This window comes from Vicugna pacos, chromosome 4, assembly GCF_048564905.1.
Source record: "Vicugna pacos chromosome 4, VicPac4, whole genome shotgun sequence".
Classification (NCBI taxonomy): Eukaryota; Metazoa; Chordata; class Mammalia; order Artiodactyla; family Camelidae; genus Vicugna; species Vicugna pacos.
In genome coordinates, this window is record NC_132990.1 from 78,949,647 (window position 1) to 78,967,118 (window position 17,472).

The window sequence follows — 17,472 nt, forward strand, 5'->3', positions numbered from 1 at the left end:
GGACCCTCCGAAAGCCCCCACCCTTCCGCTGCCGTGGCCCGGTCCTTACCCACGCTCTGCGATCTCCCTGCAGGGAGCTGACGGCGAGCCAGGTCCTCGCGGCCAGCAGGGCCTTTTTGGGCAGAAAGGTGACGAAGGTCCGAGAGGTTTTCCTGGGCCCCCCGGACCCGTGGGGCTGCAGGTAACGCAGAGTCTGCATGGTGGCCGGGGCCTCTGGAGCTGCTTCCTGCACCTTTGCTATGCCCTCCCCGCCCCCCCGCCCCCTTCCATCCTGTCTTTCTGAAAATGAGGAAGCTCAGGCGAGGCTGCAGGAACTCCCCTTCAGTCGGCAGAGCTGCGAATTCCCGCAGTTCCAGACGTGCCCCCATCCACCTCTCTTAGCCAGCGACTGGTTCCCTGCTCACTGCAGACACGTTGGAAGCTACGGATAAATTGTTAGAAAGGAGACAAGAGGGCTTCCCCGAGCACGGCAGGAATGACCCCCAAGCGCTGGACACGTACACTCCACACCTCCTAGACACGTCTGCTCACACACACGCACGCGCACATGCGTGGTTCTGTTTGGTTTTTGCAAACTCAGAATCCCGTTGCACGTGTAGACAGTTTGGACGCAGCTCCTCCCGCTTCATTTTACGTTTCACACGGTGTCAGGCGCCACTCAGCGTTCTCCGAGCTCGTCACCTCTCAGGTGTTCTGCAGACGTGACCCTCCGTCCTGCGTTGCACCCAGCAGGTGGTGGTGCCGCCATCGCTCAGCATCGTCCTGCTGCTGGCCCGCTGGGGCTTGTTTTATGGGACACGGCGGCCGTCAACGGCTCGCGCGTGAATCTCTGCGCGCTTCCCTGGTCGCGTCCTCGGGTGATTCTGGGGCTTGGGCCCCCGGGGCCATCCGCATACGCGGCCGTATGTCTAAAAGCACATTCCTGAGGCTTTTGGAGCTTGGGGTCGTGCTGGGGGGGCAGCGACAGTCGCGTGCGTGTCGGGTGGAGCCGCACCGGCCACTGCGTGTCTGATGAACCGTGTTCGCAGGGCCTGCCGGGACCCCCAGGAGAGAAGGGCGAGACGGGAGATGTGGGCCAGATGGTAAGTGTGAGCAGCTCCTGGGGGCCTGGCCGTGGCGGCTGATGTCTCTTCTGCTCAAAGCCTGCATTTCCTTTGCGCTCAATGGCTGTCCTTCTCCTAGGGCCCGCCAGGTCCCCCCGGCCCCCGGGGACCCTCCGGATCTCCAGGCGCTGACGGGCCACAAGGTCCCCCCGGTGGGATAGGCAACCCCGGTGCCGTGGGAGAGAAGGTGACTCCCGCCCGTGACTGTGTCCGATGTGCTTGTGTGTGTGTGTGCGTGCACGCACGGACCCGGGTGTGTGTCCGCTGCGTACATGGGGGCCTGCAGGTGCACGCCCAGGCTGCTCCTCCCAGATGCGTTTTGAAACTCGGAAAATCCACGCGGTGGAACTGTGCAGCCCTGCCCTGCACCCGTGACAGCCTTGTACAGAATTTCCAAACGTCCCAACCACCAGCGAAGGCCCTGCCGCCGCCTCCGAGAGTCAGCTCTGGGAGACGTGGTTGTCTGTCCCTTTTTGTCCTCAAACCCTGTCTTCTCAGAGCCCCGGGTCCTCTTCATCTGACTGGATTAATTTTAGGGCCTGAGTGCCCTAGACGGCTAATGACCCCTTATGTGCATGCGCACGTGTGTGCAAGGCTGAACGCGCTGTGTGCCGTGGGCGTGCCAGTGCCGGAGGCTGACTCCATCTGCCCAGGACTTTGCGCTGCTTCTGAAGCAGGGTCCCAGCTCCCTGGGGTCAGAGGGAGGAGGCGGGTGTGCTGCCCGCTGCCCGCTCTCCCGGGACGCCGTTCCCTTTCTTTCTGGAGTCAGGCCCATCAATGGCAAGAAGCCTTCCATCGCTGCTCAGTTATTACGACAATCACAGAGCAACACCCCTGCTAAGACCGCACGTTCACGCTGTGCGGCCTCCTGCCCGCGCCCCCCGACCGGCCGCAGGGCGAGCCCAGCTCCTGCCCCCCCACAGCCGGCCCTCCCGCTCCGTCCCTCCTGCCTGCTGACCCGAGGACGCTGTGCTGCTTTCTGTCCTCGGGAAAGCCAGCTTCGGCACCACGTGCCCCCTCTGTGCGTCCGTCACATGCCTGCGTGTGTCACTGTGCCTCTCCTCCAGTCCTGGGAGCCGCCAGAGGACGGTGACCACCGTCTCGTCCCCCGCCCCAGCCCAGTGTCAGGGACGATTTAGTAAATGCTTGAGGCTGGGACCACCGTTCCCATCCCTGCCCTAATCACCAAGTGTTTCCCCCTTAGGGTGAGCCTGGCGAGGCTGGAGAACCTGGCCTTCCTGGAGAAGGGGGCCCCCCGGTGAGTGGGCGGGCTTCGGGGGAGGGCGGATGGAACATGGACGGGTGCTGGGGGGCAGCTCCTCTCTGCCTCAGTTTTCTCCACTCACGGAATGGGAGTCCCGTCTCCTCTTGTGCCTGCCTCATGGGAGTCCTGCGAAAGAGAGGGAGTGTGGTGAAGAGTGAATGTGTGTGTGTGCATACGGGTGTGTAAGTGGGCACGTGTGTGCAGTGTGTGCGTGCATGTGGGGTAAGTGTGGGTGTGCATGCGCATGTGTGCACAGATATGACTGATGGGCACCCAGGACCGCTGGCCGTGAGCCGCCCACTGCCCCTTCCTCCATGGTGCTGCAGGCCCTCTCGCAGGCTCCCAGTAGTGTGGGGCCCCTGGGGTCACCCTGACAGTCCAGGCCTGGACCATTCAGACCGCAGGTCAGGCGACAGAGGCGGCTGGTGGACAGAGTTCTCCTGGGCTTCCCGCTGCCGCCTCCACCTGAGGACCGTGGGGTGGGTTGGCGGCCTGGGTCCCTGCAGCCCCTCGGGGGCCACGCTGTCCGCTGTCAAGTCAGGAATCAGTCCTTCCCACCTCGAAGCCGAGTCTCGGCCTCAGATTCCTGGGGAAACAGGGCCCAGCCACAGTCAGGGCGCGCCCGCTCCACGTGATGCCGGCGAGGGCACACGCGGGCCAGCTCCTGGCTCTGGCCGGTGCGAGGCCAGCTCTGGTAATGTGGTCCTGGCCTCTCCCTGCAGGGACCCAAGGGTGAAAGGGGAGAGAAGGGCGAGTCGGGCCCTTCTGGTGCTGCTGGGCCCCCCGGACCCAAGGGCCCTCCCGGAGACGACGGTCCCAAAGGCAGCCCCGTGAGTACCCGCGAGAGGCCGTGGGCCCCGAGGCCAGGCGGCAGCCCCTCCCACTGGGGCGTCCCACTCGCGGGCAGCGCGCCAAAGCTTCCCGGCCACAGTGTGTCTTGGGGTGTAGGGGTTCCCACACCAGCTGCTGAACCAGAACAGTAGAGGTGGGAAAGGGGAGACGCCTCGGAGGCCGTGTGTGCGGAGCGGGCCGTTTGCTGGGTGGAACGGGCTCCGTGTGGCCCCCCTCCTGCCCTGGCTTTGCGTCTGGAGCGTCTTTGGAGCCGCACGTGCTAGAAGTTAAAGGCCCAGGCTCCAGCGTCACCCGGGGTCTCCGGGAGCAGAGGTCTGGGCGAGAGGGCGGCCCTGCCGTGCCCGCTCCCGGGCTCGAGTGGATCAGATGAGACGACGATCTGGGCAGGGCTTCCTGGTGCGAAGGCACGAGGTGTCGGCTGGCGGGGCTCCGGGTGTGGAGGCCGGGGCTGGGGTGCTCGCTGCAGACGGGGTCCTGAGGGCCCCGCCGGGCCTCTCCTCCTCTGTTTCAGGGCCCAGTTGGTTTTCCTGGAGATCCCGGTCCCCCCGGAGAGCCTGGCCCTGCGGTAGGTGCTCGAGGCGCAGAGCCCTGGGTGCCCGCGGCCCGCCGCCCTCCCTGTGGGCCCACGTTCTTGGGGCGTGGCTGCTCTCCGCAGTGGCACCCACGCTCTGATGATGGGAAGTCGAAATACGCTTCCCGCTTCTGAGCTCCCTGGGAGCCGGGGGTGATTTTCGGGTCGGGACTAGGGATGCACTGGGTATGGGTACCTGAACTCAGGTGCAGGCGGAACTTGCTTTTGTCCCCACAGGGTCAAGACGGTCCCCCAGGTGACAAAGGAGACGACGGGGAACCCGGGCAAACGGTGAGTCTGCCGGTGACCTCTCAGGACCTTAAGGCAGCCTCTTGGGGAGGTGTTGGGTCTTGAGACTTGTTCATTTCTCAGAAAAACCCAAACCCAGTTGCCTTAGAATAGTGACGCTCCAGCCCCACGGGGGCCGTGAGCTCCCTCCGGAGACCGTGGAGAGCTGGGGACCGTCCTCCCAGAAGGGAAGATACAGCCCCAGTCCCACCAGTGGCTCTGCACCCAGAGCCCCGCGCCCCCCCCAGAACCCCCCAGGAACGTCAGGATCCCGTCTCTGCCTGTCCGGGTCGGACGCCCTCCCGAAGAGCGCTTTTCACACCAGCCCCTGGCGCCGAGCTCACACTCCTCGTTGCCTCTCACCTGGCGTCGAGGTTTTCAAACCCTGCTTCAAGCTTCAAAGCTGAGGGACGCCGGCCCTGGGGCCAGGTGCCCTGGAGGGACGCCCACTGTCCCACCACTTCCCGGCTGGGGCGACACCCAACCTCCCCATCCTCGGGGTCTAGAAGGGGTGCCGGCAGGTGTGGTGGGGAAGTTCTCCCAAATCAGCGGAACTGCAGGTGGAGGCGGGTCCCACACGCAGCCCGAGCGCTGAGGGCAGAGGTCAGAGCAGGGACTTCCAGGGCCACCTCCACTCCAGACTAGTTCTGCAGAAGGAGAGAGGCAGCTTCGGGGCTGGCCAAGGATGCATGAGACTGAAAGCCCCATGCGTTTGCTCCGCCTCGGACCAGCCCACGGCGGCCACGTCTGAGTCTGACGGGCCCTGCGCCTAACGCTCTGCTCTTCCTCTGGCACCAGGGATCCCCGGGCCCCACTGGTGAGCCAGGCCCATCTGGGCCACCAGGAAAAAGGGTAAGCGGTTCTGCAAGGCGCCCTGGCCCCTCACCCTCCCGTGTGCGCGTGCCCCCCACCGCCCCAGTGTGGACCCCGGTGCCCCGTGCGGCCCCGATGAGGAGGTGCTTCTGTGTGAAGCGTGTTCCCCGCTCAGCCTCCTGCCACGTCCTCCAGGCTCAGGCCTGCCGGGCCGACGCGCCACTGCTTCTGGGACGGGCCGACAGCTGACGCCCTCAGTGAGCCCATCCTGGGAGGGAAGCACCCACGGCGCAGGAAAAGCGCCTGCCGCCGGGCCCAGCCCGGGAAAGTCAGAGCAAGCCAGGAGGCCTCCCGCGCGTGGAGTAGTCTGTCCTTTCGCTGGTGCTTGGGGCGCCCAGGAAGGGAGGCCCCACACTCGGCGGCTGGAGGGGCCCCACCCCCACCTCCTGACGGACCCAGAGGCCTTTTCTGGAGCCGGAGTACCTGGGGCTCCTTCTAAGGATCTGGGAGGACCCCCACGCCCTCACCCTGCCCCCCGGCTGCCCGCCCCCACCCCGCACTCACCCCCTCACTCAGCTTCTGGGAGCCCACTTGTCACTCTTGCTCCTTCCAGGGTCCCCCCGGCCCCGCGGGCCCCGAAGGCCGGCAGGGAGAGAAAGGAGCCAAGGTGAGTGCTTTTCGGGCGGTGACTATGACCGTGACCATGCATAGACCTTCCAGAGAGCGCCACGGGCACTCTGGCCACACGGGTGCAAGTGGACATGGTGCAAACGCACAAAGCCGCTGAGGCGGAGGGGGCTGGCGGGCCCCCCGAGGGAGGCCCACTGTCGCTGCCGACCTGGGCGGGGGGGGGTCTGTCCTCTCCGAGGGAGGTGGCCTGGCTGGGCCTCTGGCTCGGGGGCCTCTGACCCCACAGGCCTGAGTTGGGGAGGCCAGGGCTGAGTGCTCTCGGGCCTGGTGCTGACCTGCTCAGTCCCCCACTGCCCCGCCTGTGACGCGGTGACTGTGACAGGGCCCCCCGCGGGGCTGAGGACCGGGCGGGTGCGTGTGTGGTGTGGTGGGCATGCAGCCCAGCACCCAGAGCCCTCGCGGCCGCGCTCCCGGGAGGTGCTGGGTGGGCCACCGTGGCCCCGCTGCCTCCTCTGGGAGGTGCCCCAGTGTTGACTGAGACGCAGGGGAACTCGCCCAGCCCCACCGCTGCTCAGGGCAGGTGGCCGTGTGCACCGCGAGCTGTGCGCCGGCCGTAACCGCCGCAGTGGCCGTGGTGGCTGGGAGCCCAGGTGACCGAGGACGCTAGTAAGATTGAGGACTGGCCAGCGCAGCCTCTGGAAGGAGCCCTGGGAACGGGGGCCAGCCCTGGATTTCCGGGGCGTCTGGGCTTCTCTCCAAGGCTGCTCGGGGCTTCTGAGAGGTGGTCCTGGACTGGGGTGACCAGAGCCTCAAGCATCAGGGCCCCTCCCTGTCCCCTTTGCTGTCCTGCAGGGAGAAGCTGGCTTGGAAGGTCCTCCTGGGAAGACTGGCCCCATTGGTCCCCAGGGGGCCCCCGGGAAGCCCGGGCCTGACGGTCTGCGTGGGATCCCCGGGCCTGTGGTGAGTGGACCCGGGAGACGGGGCAGGCGGGTGGGTGTGGCCGCTGCGCAAGGAGGCGCGAGGGGCAGGGCGCGGGGACGGGCTGGAGCGGAGCTCACATGGAGGGCCCACTGTGTTTCAGGGTGAACAAGGCCTCCCCGGAGCCCCAGGCCCCGACGGCCCCCCTGGCCCCATGGTGAGTCACCGGTGCCCCCGAGGAGCCCCCGGCAGTGGAGGCGGAGGGCAGAACTGGGGATGAGGACTCTGATCCCGCTGCCTCCCCCCGCAGGGACCCCCAGGACTCCCCGGCCTCAAAGGAGATTCTGGACCCAAAGGCGAGAAGGTGAGATGGGGCCCCGGTGCCTCTGCAGTTGGAAATCGGGCCCCTCAGGTACCCGCGGCTCAAACACAGCGAGGTGCTGCGCATCCCCCACATCTGTCACGAGCTCAGGGCGGGGCCCGAGGGGCCGTGACGCAAGGGAAACAGACCCACGCGGTTCGGAGACCCGGTCGCTGCCCTCGGTTGGAGGCCCGAGACGCCCCGTGGACAGGACCTGCCCTGGCTCGCTGAGGTGGCGGCGAGCGACTCGAGGGCTCTAGGCAGGAACGAGCTGCCACACCTGCGGGCCCACGTGGTTGGACATGAGGTGCTGTCACTGCAAATACCCTTTCCTTTCCCCACAGGGTCATCCAGGCCTGATCGGACTGATTGGACCTCCGGGCGAGCAGGGAGAAAAGGGTGACCGTGGGCTCCCCGGCCCTCAGGGCTCCTCTGGCCCGAAGGGAGAACAGGTACGTGGGGCGCTGGCTCTGCGTCCCAAGACCCGAGGCCCGTTAGAGCCGGAAGGACAGCCCCGTGTCCAGATCGGGTTGGAACAGCTGAGGGGACGGGCTTGCCCAGGTGCACGGGGAGCTGCGGCAGAACCGGAGCCCAGCCTGGACCCTGACTGGTGCTCCTGGCCCTGGTGGCCTCCCCCAGCTCCGTGTAAGGCCCTCTGACCCAGCTGATTGCCCAGGAGGTCATCGGGGACACTTGGCCACGTTTGCCGAGAACGTGCTGGACCGTCACTCCTCCCTGCCCTCACTCCCACCTTGACCCAGGTGTGCACACCTGGCCCTAGAGTTCCCTGGGAACCCCTGCAGCTAACTGGAACCCGGGGAGCCACAGCAAGGAAAACCTTAGGCTGCGAGTCCCGCCCTGCCCGCACCTGGGGTCCGCTGAGTGGACTCCGTGGCCAGGGAGGGCGGGGTGTGCATGGAGGCAGGAGGGGGGCGTGGCAGGCCAGCCTTTGCCTTCCCCGCGTCAGGGCCAAGGGGCCTCATTCCAGCATGTGAATCACCGCTTCCCAAGCCAGGTGTGACGGGCCCACACGTGCCCCCGAGCTGTGCCCCCTGCGGCCCAGCCTGACTGAAAGAGGCCACGCTGGAGGGCGCAGAGCCTGTGAGACGAGGGTGGGGGGAGGTTGTGGAAGGGCGTCCTTAGGAACCCCAGCCTCATCAACCGCGGTCTCCCCGTGGCCCTGAAAACTGGATCAGAGGCTGCAAACTCCGAGTGTGGGAAAAGCCACCGGGAGGCTGGACAGAAGAGCCAGGACCTCAGGAGCCTCGCTGCCCCCCTCCTGGGGCTCGCGCTGGTGGGGAGACCCACACCGTGAGCAGAGAGCAGCCCGCGGGGACCAGGCAGGGACGGGGCCTCTGCTTCACACTAGAGTGTTAGCAGGGCTGCTTCTCGCTCCTTCGCCGCCCTGCGGCCCTGCGGACGCGGGGGATCCTCCCAGGCCGGCCAGGCAGCAGTGCCGGGGGCTGCTCAGCCTCACAGCGGGCGTCCAGGCCCCGAAAGGAGCAGCCCTCGCCTGCGCGGCCCGCGCTGGGGGAGGAGGCCACCCGGCACCGAGGCTGGCCTGCACGCTCACAGCTGTGCTTTCTGCTCCTTTCAGGGCATCACTGGTCCCTCCGGCCCCATCGGCCCCCCGGGCCCCCCTGGCTTGCCGGTGTGTATCTGGGAGCGCGGGGCGGCATCCTGAGTTGTTCCAGGGAGAGCGGGGTTGGGGAGGCGCTTGGTGTGCGGCGGGAGGACGGGAGAGTCGGGCCCTCCCAGGGTTGGGCCTCAGCCGGTGGGCCTTGGGGCCCCGGTGACACGCTCATTAACTCACATTCAGGTTCCGCGTGACGGAAGCAAGGAAGTGGGGTCTCTGGTTTCAGGTTGGGGAGGTGATGGGGGAGCCTTTATCTCTAGGCACTTCAGGGAGCGTGAGCATCCGTTCTAGGCTTTTGAGGAGTGGCTGCCTCCCCTGCCCTCCCCATCAGCACGAGCAGGGCCAGGCTGGCCCCGACAGGAGGAGCAGGGGTCAGGTCTTCTAGGCACCCAGCCTGGGGCCTCCCCCATGTACTCCAAAAACATCCCCACAGCCTTGCCCGAAACCAGTCAACCCACGAGCCCCAGCTGGGCCTGGGCCTGGGTCCACGTGGCCAAGGTGGCCCCAGCTGCTCCGACACTGGCCCCTGCTGCGGGCTGCCAGGAGAGGGCTGGAGGGGGCTCCGTGCCAGGGCCTCTGAGGCCAGCACGCCCTCGCGGCCCCCTGACACTGGCTGCCTGAGCTGTGATTTCCCTGCTGGGGAGGGTGGGAGGCTGACCCGGGGTGCACGGGACCCTGCTGGTCTCTGTGTGGGTGAGCGCCAGCTGCCCCCCCACCTCCCCAGTCAGAGCCTGGACCCCTGGACGGGGGGCGTGGGCACGAGGAGGGGGTGAAGCCAGACCGGGCCTCTGTGGGGCTGTGGGTCACAGGCGGGTGTCTGGAAGTGAAGAGGCCGCCTGCCGTCTGATGCTCTGCCCCTCTCTCTGCAGGGCCCTCCTGGTCCAAAAGGTGCTAAGGGCTCCTCGGTGAGTGGCGTCTCCCCTGGCCGGCCCAGGCCCCCCGGGAGAGGGATGTGCACCCCCTCGGAGGAGAGCCCCCCCCGGCTCACGGGGCCCAGCCCTTCCCCCTCCTCTGCCCCAAGCTCGCCTCCAGCCTGAGCCGGGGAGACTCCCAGCCTCACAGGGAGGGCTCTGCCTCCTCAGCTCGGGGCGTCTGGTCCCTGCACGTGGGACTGGGGAGGGGCCCAGCTCGTCAGATGTGTCCCCCCGCCTTCTCCCCCTGTTTCCGGGCATCGTTCTGCAGCTCGGGGTGGGCACCATGGTCAGGGCCGGTTCTCCTCTCTTCTCCCCTAGGGTCCAACTGGCCCAAAGGGTGAGGCAGGCCACCCAGGACCCCCCGGCCCGCCGGTGAGTAGCCCTTAAAGACTTGAGAGTGGGGTGGGGGTTCCCCTAATGCCAGGGGCTCACAGGAGGCGTCTGCTTGCGTGGCTCCGCCTGAAGTGCTGTGGAACCTGCGGGTGTGTGGCTGGCAGGGTCTGCCTCTGGGTAGATCCAGGGACACAAGTCGGCCCAGGCGTCTCCCCCTCGGGGGGTCTGGCTGGGGAGGGAGGGGGAGGGGGCACTAACGTGTGTGTATGCACGTGTATTTCTGTGTGCATGTGTGCGTGCGTGCGTGTATGCACGTGAGCGTATTTTGTGCCTGCGTGTTTGTGTGCATGTGTGAAGTGTGCACGCATGTGTATGCATGCATGTGTATGTGTATGTATCTGTGAGCATGTATGTGTGCTTGCTTGTGTGTGTGAATATGTGCATGTGTGCGCACACGTGTGGGTGTGCATGTGGGGGCATGCATGTGTGTGCATTGTGTGACACGTGTATCTGTGTATGCACGCATGCACGTGTGTGCATCTGCGGACATAGATGTGTGTGCGTGTGCTGTGCACGTGTGTGCATGTATGTGTGTTGTGCGTGTGCATGTGCATGCACTGTGGGGCAGGGCAGTACTAGACAAGGCCCCAAGGTGCAGGGTGGAGCCCGGGACAAGCAGGGGTGTGCTGAGCGCTCTGCAGGACACCCAGCTTTGGCAGCGCTGCCTCACCACTCCCATCTCCATCCTCGGCCGGGGCCTCCTGACACAGCCCAAGGAAATGAAGTCTCCTCGAATCAGCAGGCAGTACTTTGGCCCGCTGTGCGCAACCCCAGGCTGTGCTGCAGAGGCGGGAGGAGACCCAGGCACTTGGAGTCTGGCTGAGGATAGAGGGCGAGGACACCAGGCCAAGACCATGAGCTGGAGCGTGTCTCTCTCAAGAGAAGGACAGGCGGGCGAGGCTGGGCAGTGTGGGAGCTGGGCCCCGGGGTGCAGGTTGGAAGAGAGAGTGCTCAGTGCCGGTGAGCCTGGCCTCGGGGATGGGCGTGAAATGTTCCAGCGCCAGGAAAGAGGGAAGGAAACTGTACTACGATGGACAGGTGCCTGCAGCCCCGGCGCCGGGCCCCAGGGAGCCCTGCTCCTGCCCCGGGACCCCTCTCGTCCTCTCCCACCCATCACGGCCCCTCTTCTGCACCCAGGGCCCCCCAGGCGAGGTCATCCAGCCCCTGCCGATCCAGGCGTCCAGGACCCGGCGGCACATCGACGCCAGCCAGCTGATGGATGACGGGGAGGGCGTGGAGAGCTACATGGACTACGCGGACGGCATGGAGGAGGTGTTCGGCTCCCTCAACTCCCTGAAGCTGGAGATCGAGCAGATGAAGCGGCCCCTGGGCACGCAGCAGAACCCCGCGCGCACCTGCAAGGACCTGCAGCTCTGTCACCCCGACTTCCCAGACGGTAGGGGCCTGGGACAAACGGAGGGGCCGGCGTGGTGGGAGGGATCAGGCACTTCACTCAGCCTCGGCGTCCCCATGTGCGGTGGGGCACAGGGGCGTCTCCCCCTCGTCACCCGAGGAGGCACTGCGGTGGGAGGGAAGGCCGTCTGGGGGCCCGGGGAGAGAGGTCAGGGCTGCGAGGCCGCCCGGAGCCGGGGTCTAGGCTGCCCTTAGCCGTGGTCTGGCGGGGAACCTGCCCGAAGCCGGAGCCCTGTGTCCCCACCTAGAAAATGGGAGTGAGACACGTCCCTATCTGGGGGCGTGCATGGGGGGCGTCAGATGCCCCGGGCCGGGCCTGGCCGAGCGCTGGCCGCAGCAGCCGTCGGGGTTAACGCTCGTCCTGGTCCTTGATGTCGTCCTCGGGAGGCACCGTGTAGGCCCCAGAATGTCAACAAAGGCGACCTGTCCACCCTCACCACTAGTAACCAAGCACCGCCTGCCGTGGGAAGTAAAGCCACGCTCGCTCGCTGCTTCTCCCCAGGGGGCGAACGTCTCCCCTGCGAGGTCTGAGGCGTGTCCCTGGTTCCAGTTGACCCTGAGCCCAAGTGCTTGACCCTCCAGGAGTTGGCCCAGATCACCTCTGGGTTCCCGTCCACCCGCCAGCAGGCCAAGCCCCGCTTCCCGGTTCCCCAGAGCACGTGTCCCCAGGTCCCGCGCCCCGGCTGTGCTCTTGGTGATGAGTCTGTCCCCGCCTGGCTGTGGGGCCCTGAGACAGGCCCCGGAAAGGTGTGCGCTGTAACTGCTGAGCCGAGACGTCGCAGCCGCTTCCGGAACCACCCGGGGAGCGGCTCTGACGGGCCCGCCGCCCTCCCTGTCTCTGCCATGCAGGGGAGTACTGGGTGGACCCCAACCAAGGCTGCTCCCGGGATTCTTTCAAAGTCTACTGCAACTTCACAGGCGGGGGTGCCACGTGCATCTTCCCCGACAAGAAGTCCGAGGGGGTGAGTACCCGCCGCCGCGCCGCCTCCCCTCCCGGCCGGGCCAGGCCAGGCCCTGCTGCGCCACGTGCGTGCGGCTTTTAGAATGAAAACCAGAAACTGGCCAGCTCCCAAATCAAGCCTTATTCCCCCCAGAAGTAGACTTGGATTTGCTTCAAAAAGAAGTTTCTAGCGATGGGATGGGCTTCGTGCGTCCTTGGCTTGCGGAAGGTCAGAGGGGCACGTTGCTCACGGGTGCCTTCCACCCACCCCCAGTGCTGGGGTCTCAACCACCGGGGTCAAAGCCTTAGCAAGGTGACCCTGCGGTTCTGACCTCAGGCCCACCTGAGCCCCACGGAAGAACTTCCGGGGCAAAAGTGACCCAAGTGCGTCTTTTAGAAGCTGGTGTTTGCGGAATTCTTAGGGTCAGCTGCCTTCCGTGCTAGCTGGTCCTGAGTTGCTGTGCATTCCTTTAAAGTCTGTTCAGGAGAAATTGTTGGTTTTCGAGATTCTGATCCGTTGAGATTCTGTGGCACGTCAGTTTAACAGTCACCTCCGTGGTCCTTCAGCGGCGTCACCTCTGGTGGGGTCTCGGTGTGCGTGGGTGGGTGTGAACCAGTGTGCACGGATGGGGCGTGAGGGTGGCGCGTGGATGGGTGTGCCCGGGAGGCGTGCACTGCTTTCTCTCACACACGTGTCTGGGACCAAAGCCACTCTGGCCCAGGACAGGTGAGGCGCCGAGGTCTCCACCTGGGAAGGGCAAGGCTTCGGCCACAGTGCCCTCTGCCTCCGCCTGAACACACCGTCCCCCGTGATGTCCCGAGCCCCAGGCCGAGGGCAGCGCTTCCTCTAGAGGAAGAGTGGCTACGTCCTCCTGGGCACAGTCCCCTGTCCCTGAGTGTCACTGTCACGGCGGGGCCCGCTGGACCCCCGTGAGCCGGAAGGAGCCGGGGCTCTGCGCTGACGGGGCCAGTTCGGGGACCCCTGTTTTATGTTCACGCTCCCCCAACCTGGAATTTGAAATCCTCGGGAACCTGCAGTTCTGGCAGCAAAATCCGTGGGTTTCAAAAGAAAACCCGAACCTCAGGACCCCTGCGCCTGACGGGGGCGCAGGCGGAAACTTGGGTGGAAACTCAGGAATCTCGCAGCCTACTTGCGGCTGTTCGTCTTCTGCCAGCGGCCTCGATGCTGGAGGACTGTTAGGGCCGCCCACCCCGGAGCCCTGGCAGGTGGTGGGGCAGGGCGGACAGCGGGCTTGGGGCACTGCGTGACCCCCACTGCCCCTCGTGCTTCCTTGCCCGCGTGCTGCCCAGCAGGGGTCCACGGGGCCTTGGGCTCAGGCCGTGGTGGCTCAGCCTCGTGCAGGCTGAGACCCTCTGCCCGGTCGCCCGGGCTGCAGGACAGTGGGACAGGTGGGGGCGGAGGGCAGAAGTCTGGGACGAGGCCTGCGCCTGCCCACACCTCTGGCCCTGCTCCCTGGAGGCCGCCCTGAGCTTTCTGGGCTCGGTGCTGACAGCGGCAGGTGCAGAGCCAGAGCGAGAGGGTCCTGAGCACGGGGAGCAGGCCGGGCATGCTCCTCCTCCAGCCGGGCCCCTTTTCGGGCTCCCCTGCATGAGGCCAGCTCAGAGGAGGAGCCAGGGGATGGGGACCAGGACCCGGGGCCCACGGAGATGACCCGAGGGACGCTGGCCACAGGCTGGACCAGTGGGCACTTGTGTTCTGCTCCGGGTCTCTGCACCTGCAGCGAGCAAACCACGGGCGGTGGCGGCATGTTCCACTCTGCGGGAGGGGTCGTTCCTTCACCCATTGCTTCCACGGCACTCCCGAGGCCCCGCTGGGAGCTAGGCCGGCCTGTGGGCGCTGCGGCCCTGCCCTCTGCGGAGCAAACGCCAGGCGGGAGCCCCTCCCTCCCAGGAAGGGCCGGACGCTCGGCTTCCTGCTGCCGCCTCGGGGAAGCTCTCTGGACCGCGGGTCCCCCTAGTGCTCACGGGGACCCCCCTCCCAGGCCACTCTCCCCAGGGAGAATGCCCCACCACACACTCACCAACACTCACACGCCCGCCCTCTGTACACACAGCACATGCAGAGACACACACCACACCCACACTGAACACACACAGATACACACACCCCCCAAACACCGCACGCCACACTCATCCCAGGTACACACGCACCACACCGCGCACACATATCGCGTATGCACCCGCCATACAGAGACACACACACGCATACCTCACGCCCAGCTGGACCCCAAGAGGGCCCCTGCCCACTCTGTCCCGGGTAGAGGACCTGAAGATGGAGCCACGCCCCTCGGGTCAGACAGGATGCCCACCCATCTTCCCTTGGCCCAGCGGGAAGTGTCCGTATCACCCTCAGTGTCTTCATGGAGGAGAGTGGGAACCACTCACTCAGCCCGCCTTTGTTCACGCCATGAGCATTCCCCGCAGTGGCGGCGTGCCAGGCTCTGTACTGGGTGCTGGAGACTCAAAACTGTGGAGACGCAGACTCTGATCGTGCACATGAAGCAGATGGCGGCCCCCGGGAGCACCAGGCTCCCCTGTCCCGATCACGGTCTGGGCTCCGCTGTAGGGCGAGCGGCCCTGCTCTGGGGGAGCCAGGGCGCCTCCGGGAGCCTCCCGGGCCGGCCCGCCGTCTCGGCATCTCCAGGAAGGCAGGACGCAGGCCCGCTCGGCGGGGAGAAGGCGTGTTCGCAGATGGGGGAGCGTGTCTCCAGGAGGCAGAAGTAACCCTGTCGTTCTGTTTCTCTCCCTCCCCGCCCCCCTCAATGTTTAGGCCAGAATCACTTCTTGGCCCAAAGAAAACCCAGGTTCCTGGTTCAGTGAATTCAAGCGTGGCAAACTGGTAAGACAGCCCCCGACTCCTGTGCGGTGTCGTTTAAACCCACCCGTTTCGTATCTTGCAGAGTAAAATGGCCCGCTGGCCCAAAGAGCAGCCCTCCACCTGGTACAGTCAGTACAAGCGGGGGTCCCTGGTAAGTGGCCACGGGGCTGCCTGCTTGCGGCACGGCCTGGCTCGGCTCTGCATGGGACTAACCTCCCTGCCCAGCGCCACTCCCGCTCTCGCCGCCAGCCAGACTGCTGCCCGGCCGTGACCGCCAGACTCAGGCCGGCGCCCCTCCCGCCACCCAGCGAGGGTCCAGGTTAGCGGGGAGCAGCCGGGTGCAGGTGGAGGACATGAGGGTGGCATGCAGGGCGCCAGCGCCGCAGCTGGGCGCTGCGGGAGTTGAGACCAAAGATGCCAGGAGTGGAGGGTTGATTTTGCTAGGTCCCAGGGGACAGCTCCGGTGACGTGGGTCCTGGACCATTAAACCATCCGGTACTTCCTAGGACCCGCCCACCAGCGCCCCGCCCCGGCGGGGCCGTCCCGTTGCAGTCGGCTCGGGGCTTCTCCGCTGCGTCCACCCCACTGTGCTGGTCCCTGTGTTAGCTTCTGGGGAGCCAGTCTTGAGTCGTCCCAGAGGGGAAAAGCAACTGGTGTTCCTTGAAGGAACCGAACGTGGTGCTTTTCCCGACGGTACAGAGCCCGAGGCCGGCTTGAGCCCGATCACGGGAGGCTGGCGGCTGCTTCTGCGGAGCAGAGCGTTTCCCGAACACCTCCAGAGTCGGGTGTGGGCCCTGTCCTGGAATAAAGTGCAGAGTTCTGTGCTCCCTTCCCGGCAAGTGAAAGGCCTAGGCTCCAGACGCGGCCACGCAGCAGATGTCACGGAGCTCCCTGTTTCCCGTGTGCCCCCCTCGGGCTTGTTGTCCCACCTGGAAGGACGTCCTTGTTCACTTGGAAGCCAGCTCTTGGGTCTCAGGACTTCCGAGCTGGCCCTCTGCCCTGAGCCGGCCTCCCCGCGTGGGGAGCGGACACGTTTCCCTGCACCCTGGGACCCCGAGCAGGACCTTCCAGCTCACCGGCCTCTGCCTGCCGCACCCCGAGGACCTCTGGTTCTGAGACCCGGGGGCGCTCCGAGCTCATTGTTAATGCCTCACGTGCTCTGTGCCACCTTCCCAGTCACCCCAGTTCTTCCCAGACACTGAAGGCTCACGCTCGCCTCGCCGCGTCTGGGCACTGCCTCTTGCCCTGTGTCTGGACCGCGGGCCCCCTCGCCTCCTCTCTCTCCTGCCGTTTCTCCTCCCCTTCACCTCCTTGGCGCTCTCCTCAGAAAGGAGCAGCTGGCACACAGAAGGACCTCATGTGGATGCCCATTCGGGGGGGGCAGTGACCAGTGCAAATTGAGTCAGTGGACAGAGTGCGAGGGTAGGGGACGCAGGGCTCAGGAGGAAAGGGGTCCTTTCCACAGCCGTGGAGGTTGCCTTCTCCAGACAGGGCCCCCCACCGCCCGCACCCACCTACCTGGCTCCGAGGGAGCGGTGACAGGACCGCCGCTTTCGGCCACCAGCCCAGAGCCCGCCTCCTCCTTTCGTCCTTTGTTTCGCACAGTTGGCCGAGGACGGAGGTGCAGGGAATTTCCTGGGGAGATAGCGGCTCACCTTTTGCACTTCCCCACTGCATCATTTCCGGCTCCCCTGACTCTCGGAGTGGACGGGGTGTAGATGCCAGCTCCCTCCCTGGTGAAACAGGTGCTTTTCTGGGCTGGCTGCCCTGGGCGTCCCCCATGGAGATGGTCCTGCAGAGCCCCTTCCCCACCGGGAGGCCAGGGCTCACGCCGGGGCTCTGGGATCCAACACGGAGCAGAGGCTCCACCATGCCAGCCCCCCGGGTACCCGCCCGGCACTGGTGGCTTCAGGTCCTTCTGTGTCCAGTGCACCACCCGTCCCCCCGCCCCCCGGCCTTTCTCTGCGCATGAGTCCCTCCTCCAGTCAGTCACCGTCCGTCCAAGAGGAACCCTGACGGCCCGGACTGCGGTTGGTATAACTCTCTCTCCTCAGAGCCCAGCTGGAAGTCAGTGTCCGGTGGCCGCGCAGGGAGCTGGCCGGCGCTCTGTGCCCTCCCCACCCCGCAGGGAGGGAGGGGGCTCAGGCCCCGCCCACCGCATGCAGCTCTAGTTGCATATGTATCTCTCTAAATAAGTGGACAGCGTCAATTTAAATTCTCCCTGGTGTGTTTAGCATGGCTGCATTTTGGGGTGGGGGGCAGGGTCCGAGACACAGCGGCCAGCGATCCCATGGGCACTGTCAGGAGGGGACCCGCGCCCCCTCCTCTGCTGGGGAGACACAGTGGGCCAGGCTTGCTCTGCTGGGTTTGTGAGGAGGGCCTGGGGGGAGATCAGATGCTCCCCGTCCCCGCTCCCTGGCGTGGCCAGCAGCTCAGAAAGACACAGAAACAGATCCACCTCAGCCCAGCGTCCGTCCAGCGGCCGCGCTGAGAAGGCACTTGAGAAGCAGCTTGTCCGCTCCCGGGTGTCCCGTGCG

The 17,472-nt window shown here is 66.2% G+C and overlaps 1 protein-coding gene across 2 annotated transcripts in view; it reads left to right on the plus strand.

Moving 5' to 3' along the window:
- The window catches only part of COL5A1 (collagen type V alpha 1 chain), a 146,827-nt gene that overhangs the window by 123,768 nt on the left and 5,587 nt on the right, over positions 1-17,472 (plus strand). The window contains exons 46-64 of one of the 2 annotated variants that reach the window (XM_072960518.1): positions 74-181; positions 1,029-1,082; positions 1,183-1,290; positions 2,308-2,361; positions 3,090-3,197; positions 3,731-3,784; positions 4,028-4,081; positions 4,877-4,930; positions 5,505-5,558; positions 6,374-6,481; positions 6,603-6,656; positions 6,750-6,803; positions 7,145-7,252; positions 8,398-8,451; positions 9,306-9,341; positions 9,669-9,722; positions 10,881-11,139; positions 12,006-12,118; positions 14,888-14,956. In XM_072960518.1, coding sequence (XP_072816619.1) covers positions 74-181; positions 1,029-1,082; positions 1,183-1,290; positions 2,308-2,361; positions 3,090-3,197; positions 3,731-3,784; positions 4,028-4,081; positions 4,877-4,930; positions 5,505-5,558; positions 6,374-6,481; positions 6,603-6,656; positions 6,750-6,803; positions 7,145-7,252; positions 8,398-8,451; positions 9,306-9,341; positions 9,669-9,722; positions 10,881-11,139; positions 12,006-12,118; positions 14,888-14,956 — 1,557 coding nt within the window. Of the gene's footprint in view, positions 1-73; positions 182-1,028; positions 1,083-1,182; positions 1,291-2,307; positions 2,362-3,089; positions 3,198-3,730; positions 3,785-4,027; positions 4,082-4,876; positions 4,931-5,504; positions 5,559-6,373; positions 6,482-6,602; positions 6,657-6,749; positions 6,804-7,144; positions 7,253-8,397; positions 8,452-9,305; positions 9,342-9,668; positions 9,723-10,880; positions 11,140-12,005; positions 12,119-14,887; positions 14,957-15,017; positions 15,087-17,472 lie in introns of both variants that reach the window. The other variant, XM_072960520.1, reaches the window with a different exon arrangement.